This window comes from Halyomorpha halys, unplaced genomic scaffold (assembly GCF_000696795.3).
Source record: "Halyomorpha halys isolate HHAL.00 unplaced genomic scaffold, Hhal_1.1 Scaffold151.1, whole genome shotgun sequence".
Classification (NCBI taxonomy): domain Eukaryota; kingdom Metazoa; phylum Arthropoda; class Insecta; order Hemiptera; family Pentatomidae; genus Halyomorpha; species Halyomorpha halys.
The window spans coordinates 71684-83986 of record NW_027116659.1 but is presented as its reverse complement, the minus strand read 5'-3'; the positions used below and the strand labels follow the sequence as shown (position 1 = coordinate 83986).

Genomic DNA, 12303 nt, shown 5'->3' with positions numbered 1-12303 from the left:
ATCCTCACAAAATTCAGACCTGTAGTTCTATAAAAACTAAACATTCATACAAAAACTAACGTTTTCAGGACAAAAAAAATATTACTTATCAAAGTAAAAAAAAAAAATTAAAAGATGTATAAATAGGAAAAATCTAGAGTTAATATTTTGTAGTCATACTAATAACAAATATTACAGCAACTTTTTCGTCCCAAAGTAATTGCTTTTACTTTATTCATTAAATAAAATCATAAATTCAAGCATTTGTTGAGAAAATTTCAATATTCCGAATTTTAAAAATATCTTCCTCTCAAGTTAATTTTCCTTAAAGTTTTTCTTCCACACAAAATTTAAGATAATAATTATGTCCTCAGAATTGAAAATTTTATTCAAATTTGATGCTTTAGACATCAAATAACAAATTTAGTTCCGAATCTGTTTGTCGGAAGTCAAATTTGTGTTCAGGGATAAATAATTAAATCTTTCTCCAGGTATTCTGAGGGTGGGTACTTGCTTGGTATTATTTTTGATACCTTGGCTTACGCAAGAATAAACCAATTTTACTCCGTACATCTAAGTTTCAAAAATTGTCTAATTTAGCTCTAACTCGGACGTAAGTTGGAGATTAATGCAAAATGTATGTAGTATCAATTTTAGCAATATATTCAATATTTCTTTTATTCGCTTAGGCATGCTCAAATGGATTTTCATTAGAATACCAATACTTTGAAGACGGAGCAACTGATTTGGCCCAAATTTAGAGAAATATTTGCTGAACAGGAACATTAAAAAAAAATAAGCGAAAAATGTAGGACTCATGTACGTGAAAGATTTTTATTTTAAACAAATTACTATTTCTTTATATCTACTATATCTTAAACTGTTAATTACCTGAGGGAAAATATTTTATGTAAACAAATAACTAGTTTGTTTCACATATTTTAACAGTGAATTGTATTTAGGCTATGTAATATCTAATGAACTTTAATTCAAATTATTAAATAAAATTATGAAACAATAATAAACGTAAAAGGCTATTCAGAGAATGAGTGGCCTTCATTTTATCAAGGGTTGCACTTAAAGCCCTTCTATAGAAATTACAGAATAAGGCCCAAACTTTCCTTTAAGGAAAAAACATTCCCTTTTGCTCTTCAAGGGGTGCCTTTGAGAGATATCGGAAAACGGAACTTTTAAAAAGGAGTCGTATAACTTCACTATAACAGAACCTTGAGATAATGAAAGAATAAAATCCTTTAAAATTATTAAGCCAATTTTAATAAATAAAGTTAAATTAATAGAGGCTAGAGGATCAGTAATCAGTCAATTTCAAAACTGAATGATGATGAAGTTTATAAATCTGTTACTAAATATTTAAAAAACAATAAAAGTTTTTCATTTTACAGACATCAAATGTTCAGTCATTAAACCATTTAGTCTTTTTTCTATCAAAGCAAACAAAAGAACTATTCTATTCCTTTTAAAAATATCTACAAGTGGGAATAATAGATCATGTTTATGCAGAAAGGGGAAGTACAGGAGATGTCCATAACTGAATAAGTTCTCAACCTTTAAAACTTAGGAATTCATAATAATAAATGAGTATATTTTATTGTTATAAATTTCAATTGTATATTGTAATAATAATAATAATAAAATTAATAGTTTAATATTTATTGAATAAACAAATGATGATCGTTACTAACTATGAAGGAAATGGTCGTGGGTCAATCAAAGTGGACCAAAAATTAAGTTTTTAACTATTTATTTTCCAACGTTTCACCCCAATTTGTAGTACTTCATCAAGGCTGTCGAGTTGAAAGAAAGCACTTTCTGGAAATGTCTTTCAACATGACACTCTGATATAGCCCTGCAATGTGGGTTTTGAAAAATCAGTAAATAAATAGTTAGAAAATATTTTTTGTTTGATATGCATATTTTAATATTAAAATGATTTTCAAAATGTTTCAATTAACTTTTATCAAGGAATTATCAGATTTTTTTTTGTTTTTTTTTGTGAATTGCAAAATATGCTGATTATGTTTAATTAAATGAGAGATATGATATTGTATATGTTTCTTAATTATAACTTAAAGTAATTTTTATTGATTGTATTTATATTTAGTTAGTTTTTAAATAGTGTTATTATGTCATCTTTGTCTATTGGAAAGTTATACCATTTTTTTTTGTAGTTGTCGTTCTTGTATGGGGCTTAAGGGCGTAAAACCCTGAGGTCATCAACGCCCATGTTTCGTGCTTTATATTCTATTTCTATAATTCTATTTCACTTTAAATAATTTCGAAAAAAAATTAAAATAATTACTTCTGTTGGTATTTTTTATTACGTATAACAGATTTTCTGGTTTAAATCTTATTTAGAAGGCCATTCCTTTTTAAGAAACCTAAGACCATTTCCACGTTCTTCAGGTCATCATTCAGAGCATCCGATACACTCGGTCCCACTCCCAATCTACTCAAGTTCCCAGAATAAAAATGGCATTTCTCAAATATGTGACTGATCGTAAGTACACTGTTGCAGTAATGATATTTGGCGGTGGCTGCTTACTGATCAGATATCTATGAGTTAAACTCGTATGACCTATTCTCAATCTGGTAATAGCTACCTCCTCCTTGTGATTGGAACGGTTTGATGTGGTCCATGGTTTAGTGGTTTTTTTGATGGTTTTTAATTTGCTTGGCGGGGTTCCATCCCACGTGGCTTGCCAACTAGATAATATCTCATTTTAATTTAATTTTTTTTGTAATTTTCTTTAATATTTTTTTTGTAGTTATATTTTAGATAATACTTTTATACTAATACTTAATATTTATAATTTTATCGCGTATTAAATATTTGGTTTTAATTTATAACTGAGAAAAAAATAGAAGATAAATATTTGCAGATAAATATTAGCATCGCACATATTTAGTGAAATACGGAGGCGAAGACACCCAAAGAGGGGGTTTAGTCACTGAAAAATAAATAACATTATTATAAATAATAATTATTTATATCTACTTATGTTAAAAAAAAAAAAAAAACTGTCTGTTACAGAAACAGGCTTTAAGTACAAAATTTATTCCCAATAGTAACCACCACGAAAACATTTGGTAAACAATGGTATGCATACCGAAAAATTTTAATAGTTCTATAATTTTTCTATAGTTAAATTAAAGTTTTTTATTTGTAAATTAAAAATTTCCAAATTAGCGGAAAAATTGTATATACCTGAAAGGTTTCTCAAAGGGTGAAGAGAACTATGAAAATCTCTTAAGCCGAGTGGGGATTGGAAAACAGTCAACAAAGGCTGGTCAGTGAAAGCGAGTTTTTTTTAATATATTTTTCGAAGCTTTCACGACACTCCACCATTCACTTTAATGACGATCGCTAAGGTCAACAGTCAGGACACTTGATTCGGGAAATATGTCGATAACTCTATTAAACAAAAATAATTGAAGTTCACAGTTTAATAAAAAATTTCCTTTTTTAAAATTCAGTGCGATGAAACAAATTTTAAACAAATCAACTTCCGACAAAAATATGAATTCGATTAAGGAAACCAATTTGTTTAATAGTCTAAGAGCTTGAAATGAGAAAAAAAGTTATTTAACCCCAATTTTTTACTAGTTTAATTAAAACTATATTTTGTAACAGTCGCAATTTTTGCCCCACCAACTATGGTTGGCATATTCATCAATTTTCACTAGTAACTACTTATAGTTGTTATTAAAGTAATCAAATATGATGGTGAAATAACTCATATTTTTCCTGCAGTCTTCTTGAACTAAAACGTCAATCTGATAGAACAAACCAAGATGATATTAGTTATTTCAATGACATTTCCTACTATAGGGATAATTATGTGTTTATTAGTAATAAAACTAAATTTGACTTGTTGCAGAAACTTCTAGATCTTATTTTGTGTATTGCGGATCACTGAAGATGAGAGGTATAAGAGAGTAAAACACAGAGAATAAAATTGTCAAACAGGATAAAAAAATAATAGTTAAAATACTATATATTGTACTTAATATATAGACTATCATTGTTTAAAAAAGGAAAACATAGGGAACAAATTGTTTTTGTATCATATTAATAATATATGTTGTTTATATATGCCCAGTCATGGATTGATGACTCATTCGAAAACTGTATTCCGTTTCTCTCAAGGCTGACGGTTTACTAAAAAATCTTTCTATCCTGATGACTTAATCTTAAAATTATCAGGATATTAGATTATGTACTTTTTCTATTTCAGGGAATGTTATAATTAACTTCCATTTACGTGATATTTCCATATATCTGAAAAATGAAAATCTTCTATTGTATGTGTCTAGAAAGCTTTATAGATACACACCGTTTTAGTCGTAGATTTATTAATATCTCATGCTAGTTAAGAATTATTTTTTTAAACTAAACAAGAAAATGGCTTTGACAATTGATTCAAAGATAATTAGTTAACTCAATAGATATAAGGAACTACAGGACAAAAAAGTTTCACTTTACGACAAATACAAAAAGTCCTTTACGAACAAAAATCTTTATCGATGTTATATATTTACATAACACGATTCTTAGGTTTGAGAATGAATTGGGTTTCTTCAGAAATCATATTTTCTCTTATTTCATCTTAAATAACATCGGTCAGTCACTTGTTCTATTTTCATAATTCAGAATACACTATATACCATCTCCTTCACTTGCCAATTCCACTATCTTGCTCAACGAGTAACTATACCAGAGAAAGGGAGTGTGACTCCTTTGCCATTTTTACTCCTCCAGAAAGGTCGAAGGAATCCAGAACTATCCAATCGTTTAAGGTCAAGCAATGGATATCTTAAACATCGCTAATGGCGATTCCTGTTAATCAAAAATGAATGAAGCAAGAAAATTTACAAACGTTATAGTTTTGATATATAGCATTTATTGAATGCAGATTTTTTTATTTTAAAACGTCAGCTTCGGTGCGGGTATCACATAACTTTCACTTACTATAAAAATTCGTATTTTATTCGTATAACGAGCATTCACTTTATTTCTGCCAAGAATACAATAGTTAAAAACAGATAACGAATTCGTGTAGATATGAATGCAATCTGTAATGATCGGGCGGTCTCAGCTTCGTTATAAAACATTTAACTGTCCTATATATTCTATAGGCTGTGGAAGACGAATTTTTTTAATCTTCGCACTTAAATCTAAATTTTTCCAATGATCAGAAAAGCGTGGGGTTTTCATTATTCGATCCTGAAATTAATCTCTCACTTTCATGAAGTCGAACAGACAAAAATAGCTTTTATTCTTTCGGAATTTCAAAAATTTTCCTTTACAGTTAAAATAATGGTCAGAATCAATCGACAAATTACTTTTAAAGTTACCTAAAGCGCTGATGTCATCATTTATTTGAAGAAATGTGATCCTTCGATCTTCTAAAACTTTAAGATGAATCTCTTCTTTTTATATTCAAAAACTACCTTTATTCAACCATAGTAAGGCAATTTTCTTTTCTTTTTCCATCTCTTGTATTTTAATCATGTAGCTATACTCGGAAAACTCGAACTTATTTAAAAATAATAACTAATAATAATAAACTAATAACTTATACGCATAAATGATTATTTTTAGCTCATAATTAATGATCTGTAAATACGAGTAGGTGTTGGATAAACGACACCTAAATAAATAACCTAATCCAGTTGCCCAGTGACCTGACCACACCCAATTGGACAGAGAGCCTTCACTTCAACGAACACAGTCAAAGATGACGTAGGCAGGGGGTTTAAAATAACTTCTTACGTCAGCACAATATTAGTTTTAAGCTGACATTAATTTATACAAAAACGAAAATAAATTACATTAGCACATTGCTTTGTGTTTTCATTATCATTTACGCAATAACATCTTTAGCACGTACATTAAAGGAGCGTATTGCATATAATTATAGCACATAATATAGCTATGAAATGCCAATATAATATAATAGTTCAATAACAATAATAATTTTCACAAGTTCTTACAAATTAATGTGTCGACAGTTAAACTAATAAGTTTTAAGATGAATCTTATAATATAAAATTTTAGAAATTATTTCTTTTATAAGCGGTGTTATTTTTAATCATGAATTTTTTTTCAGTAAATTTTAATATGAAACGTGTTCTATATAAATTTATTATTAATTTTACTTACTATTTCCAAAGCTATATAATCTACTGTATCGTGTTTTAATTAAATCTTAGATATATATTATCATTATTTTTTAAAATAATTATTGATTAAACTAAAGAAAAAAATGACAGATAATTATTGAGAAAAAAGTAGTTATGTATGTAAACATCATGCTTATATACATATCTACTTTTAATATCATTGTTAAAAGACTAATGAACTCAGTAAATCCAGCAGTTCTCATATCTTTCTCTGTTATTCCGAGCTAAGTTGGCTCGATCCTAATATCCATAAGAGTAAAAAAAACATTCATTCATTTACTTATTTGATTTAAGATCCCAAACTACCGATTTATACACCCCTTTTCATAAAACCCCTTAGAAAATCCATTAACATTTAAACATTAATTATATATTTCTCTTCTCGATTATCAATCTCCGTATACTTGAGAATTATAATCATCTACGTAACCGTTCATAATTTTATTTAAATCACCTGTTCTTATATGATTTATATAGTTAATATAGTACTATTTAACTTCTTTGACTAGACATAGTGTAGACAAACAAATGCACCCCTAATTCTCGAAATTGTCATTGTTAGGCGACCAAGTGTCCCAGAATAAAGATAGATTTTTCTTATCATTACATTAGGTAAATAATAATTATTATTATTAACAATAGTATACATCTCTGTTATGTAAAAAACATTTTAGCGATCATCTTATAATATTTTATTTTACATAAACAAATAAAAATGCAGGGATAAAAGACTTGACATTTTTTTTTCTGCTTACACTATATTGACAATAATACATTCTGAACTACAGTGTACATTCAAATTATAGTTATATAATTTGAGCAATGAGTAATACAATTAAATGGACAATTGAATAATTTGAAAAATGGGGATTGGTTCTGCGTTGGGCGAAGAGAGGGTCAGAGTTGGGCAATAATTAGCTATGGATGAAACTATGGCTAAAACTGTCATGGATGCAATATTTATTTATTAATGATTCATTCATGAATAAGGGTCTATATATGACAATTTTTTTCTGTAGGTTTATATATAGCTAATTTTTGCATATTACTGCAAAGAGTACCCGCTACTAATTTATTTTAAAAAAATGAAATTATTACTAAGCAACGGCAATTACATAGCGGGTAAATATATATTGGTATATTTTAATTAAAATCCATTTTATTATTAGGGATGTGACTAATGAGGTAAGAGATAATAAACTTAACAATATTAAGTATCGAATCCAACAGGTGTCAACAGATTCGAAGGGCTCTCTCTAGCAGGCAATACACTTTACTGCCCATAAAAATATTATGAGAAATGCTATTCCAAAATTATAAATTAATATTTTTATGCTCAAATTTTAATTTAAATGTTTAAGGGAGTATTCCTATATTATTATTTTTTTTTCAGCTGGATTGGATAAATTTTAAATTTCATGATATTCGAACTCCAAACTCTTTCCTTGCTGTTAGAATAACCCATATGAAAAGTATGAAAAATATTCATATATTTTGTGATAAGTTTTAGTTAATGTTGCTCCGGGGTCCATGACCGAAAATCTACTTTTTAATTTTAAACATGTATATTAAATATTACAGACTAAAATTATGGGAAAGCAGCCTTTTAAAGTTTAATTTTTATTTAATTAAATGTTTCTAGGTATGTCTCGAAAACTCCCTTTCTTTCTTGGAATATAGCTTTTCCATATTACTTTGTGTGATGTACATCATACAGAAAATATTTTAAATAAAAAAGGCCCAAATCGGAGAAACAGATACAGAAACCTGTTGCTGAGGAGGTTGGGAGAGGGTAGAAGGTTTATGCTGTAGCAATCTGACATTTCCTGTCTCGTGTGGCAACTTGCCAAAGGTAAGACCTTATGAAACGAGTCGAAAAACGTTACGCACTCAAAACGTTTTAAACTTCAATCTCAGTAATAAGATAACAATTAAATACCCTACACAACAACAGTAGTTATTTCAAGTGAAGGGACACAGTTGAGGTTTAAAAAGCATCAAAAACTCCATTTCCCATTAAAAACTTCATTTAAAATAAAATAAAAATTGCTTAATAAGTTAGAAGAACAAATCATATAGTTGGTGTGTTATACACGTGATTAAACAACCGATTCTATCAAATATACTATATGTTAAATCAACTTCTTAAATAAAAATATGTCTATTCGGTAAAAACCCGAACAAGTCTGCAATGCTTCTAATAAATCCTCTCGTTAGTGAAGTTTCATGGAGCTGCCAATAAAAAGTGAAGGAAGCAAGTGTAACAGTAAGTAGACCTCAATGCTTCTACATTTCATAGGCAACATCTCTAACTTTATAAACATTATCCAAACTAAACTATCACATTAGTATCAATTGGATTAGTCGATATTTTATTGAATTCTTCGATAACCACATTGAATTCCTTTCCACGACCAGAGGAAATAATTTAGTATCACTCAATTAATCCTGAAATTACCATTACAGATGCTTACCGATTATTTAGGGGAAAAGAAAGGTATGGTAATGGGCGTGACCAGGATCTAAACTAGGGGGCAAGCCATCGTCGTTCAGCTTGTGAAATTTTGGCACGGAAAAGGCGAACGAAACCAAAATTTTAAGAAAATTATATATAATTACGGTAATTCTTTATTAGTTATTAAAATTATTGACTTGAAATAAAATATTTGTTTTCACTTCTAAGGGGAAGAGAAACTGCCCCTCCCTGCCCCCTCTGAGCATAGGCTCGTGCATAGTAAGACATGAAGATAAGGAGGCTTTTACGACAAAAATCAACGTATCTACTTCTTTAAATATATTACAGACAAATTACTATGAGAGCATCTCATATAGAATGAAAATATTAATTTTTAACAACTAAAAAATTTTTTTATTAGAATTTGTCAAAAAAAATTTTCTTCATTTTACCAGAACAGTGATTTTGCCGGCAAACCTTCTTATTTTATCTGTTAATTATTCGTTTTATATTCTTGAATCTAAATTCAAATCATTTACAACGATTATTTTTATCATCACTTATAAAAAATAGTTATTAAAAAGAGTATGATTCCCTAAGTATTTGTCTATGCTGCCATCGAAATAAACAAATTAAAATTTATATATCATATTTTACACTTTTCAAACATTATTTTACAAATAAATATAAGAAAGGTAAAGCACATAGAACAATTTTAATAATTTCTTCTTCTACTTTTGAGTTCTTAATTTGTATCAATTACAGCTAAAAAGAATATTTTTATATTTTTTGAATGAACGCCGTTTGAAAATATTTAATCAAAATTCAAAGATAACAGACGGTCAAACAGTTGAACATCAAAACAGTTCTAAACAGTGATTGGTAAAATGGTGCCTGTTTAATATAATAAGGACAATTCGAACATTTTCCTTGGGGATAAAATATTGACAACGATGTTGATTTACATAGATTAAACTCAATATTATTTTTATAATAAAATAAAAAATCAGAATATAAAAATATAATAGACACTCACCTGCCTAAGCCTCCAGGACCTAGACGCTTTCCAGATCTGAAAAAAAGAAGAGAAGTAATTAATATGAATAATTTGAATATAAAAGGATGTCTCTTTGTACATTATTTTGTTATTGAATTAACTTCAGGTTATTATTTTCTACAATAATATTCTTTACTCCTTCAATTTTAACTAATTTAAATTTTATTATATTCTATTTTTTTGTAATATTAAAAAAAATGAGTTTGCCAAAAGCACAGAGTGTATAAATTAATTTTAAGAAGAATATGATTCAGAAGGTGGTCAAGAATAATGTATACAATTTTAGAAATTAATAGTCATAAAATAATTCCCAATATTTATGATATTATTTCACGAACAACAATCAATATTAATAAAAGTAAAAACTTTGATAATTTAAAATACTTTTTTGATTACCTAAAATAATTTCTTTTAAATAATATAACAGTCTTCAATTCGACGTGATAATATATTGTTTTCTTTGTAATGCCACTGAGATAAAAAGTCACTATATGTTTCAATTATGTTTATCAGGGGGGAGGGAAGGGAGTGGTATACTCGACTCTCAAAGCAAAAATGGGGACTTGCCCATCTAAGTTCAGGTTTACCAGCTAACAGAAGACAAGCAGTGGTTGAGACCTTCCATCATGAGGCCCGGTTTTTGGCTTCATTTTTCCTGGCAGCGGAAAAATGAGAGTGTTCGCATTATACTTCTTTCTCCAAGCAGCTTATTGATGTTCTTTGGAAACAATGTTTCGTGTTCCCACTTGCTACGAACATGAAATGTTACTGAGGTTTTCTGACCCATGAACAGATCACAGCTTATGACAGAGAAGATGTAACTTTCAAATTTTGTCCACACAATCGTTATATTGACCGAATTAACTATGCAATGAAGCAACAATTTTTAATACCAAATTATTTTTATTGAGAATTTAATGTTTTACACTAAGCTGGTTTGCTCCTTTAAAACAAAAATTAATCCTCCCTTAAATAAAACTGAAATCATAAAAATCAGATCAGAATTAGCTACTATTCGTAATTTAGATCCATACGTCTTTTTGTAAATATTCTGTTCAGTTTCCATGGAAACCCATGTTATCATTGCCTCATAAAAGAATAAATACTAGTTATATATTTTTTTATTATTGTACCTCATAACGATGGATATGAAGTTGAAATATTAGTGGTTGTTCTTATGTTGTATATGTGTAATATAGCTAGGTTCCGAAATATTCTAGTTGGTTTCTAAAAGGCAAAGAATATTGAATAATGTTCAAGAAGATTTTAGTTTTCGAGTTATCAGAAGAACTTGTTATTTTTTAAGTCTAAAAATAATTATTTTATAACCACTCACCGTTTGAGTTCCCTTCAAACCGAGCCTTATTCAGTATCTATGACTATGAGAAGAACGGTCATAAAAATATCATCTTTATATGTATTATTATTTTTGAGATACAGGAATTATAGTGAATGAAAGATAAAATTCTTTCATAAAGGTAAGATAACGATCATATATCATATATTATATTATATTACTCACTTCATGTAGTCGGATACAAATAATGGAATGAAATAAACCAAAATAAAAGAAATATTTGTACCAGATCCGGGTTGTATAAGGCCAAAACAGCGAATAAAAAATATTATGTTAGTTAATGGTACAACTGCACGAAAACATGCAAATTTTCGCAAGGTCACTGAATAAAAAATCGTTCCATGCAACACGTTTTAATTAAAAAGGATCTCTATTCAATTTATTTTATTCGGAATTCCCGTAATTTATTCATAACTTATCATTTACATTCATATAATTCCTGACTAAAGTTAATTACAGCTTCATATTCTCTAACTTGAATATTAAAAGGAGTTTTAAATTAAAGTTTTATAATCTCGAATCTTCCTGCTACCTCCATAAACTCAGTTTGAGTAAAGTTAATTTTAATCGAAAAGTTCCACTTCTAGTCGGCCCCTAACGTCGGTCATAATCTAATTTCTTCATTATTCTGAGGGTAAGCCTTTGTCAGAGCATAATGGACTGGACGATGCAAGCAATAATTTAAAATTATCAAGTGCAAAAAATTAATCATAATCTTATGAATTATAGGTTTGTATGAATATTGTTAGTTTAACCATCAGATCAAACTAACAATATTGTAAAACATGGATAGTGTAGTATAATTGTAGAGGTACTAGTCCATTCAATTGCATGCGGATAACTGAGCAGTGTTTTTGATTAAATATGAGCACTACATCTAGAAAACCTATAGTGAATAATTTCATTGGAGATATCGCTAAAATGAACTATAATATCGCTACGAAATTTGCACTAAGTTTTTTTTTTTTGTTTGAAATTATGTTTTTAAGCTGATTAAGGACGAAACAGACACCAGCTTTGAGGTTGACATTATTTTCGTATTATCAAATGACATATTGAAGAGTCAGATACCGACTTTATTGAAAATGCAATACATCTGACTCAGGACTGTTTCTCAAAACAACAATCGAGGAACAAATTCATTACTCGTACAAATATATTACATTATTTTTATATATAATATAACAGAGATATGATATTCTGTGACAAATATCAGTGAGAAACACATTTACAGTAATCATGTAAACGCTT

At 28.4% G+C, this 12303-nt stretch overlaps 1 protein-coding gene across 6 annotated transcripts in view; it reads right to left on the bottom strand.

Annotated features, from left to right (window-relative positions):
* LOC106678638 (rab11 family-interacting protein nuf) overlaps window positions 1-12303 on the bottom strand; it is a 169737-nt gene that overhangs the window by 109383 nt on the left and 48051 nt on the right. For all 6 annotated transcript variants that reach the window (XM_014417277.3, XM_014417276.3, XM_014417279.2 and 3 more), the window contains one exon: window positions 9675-9710. In XM_014417277.3, coding sequence (XP_014272763.1) covers window positions 9675-9710 — 36 coding nt within the window. The remainder of the gene's footprint in view (window positions 1-9674; window positions 9711-12303) is intronic.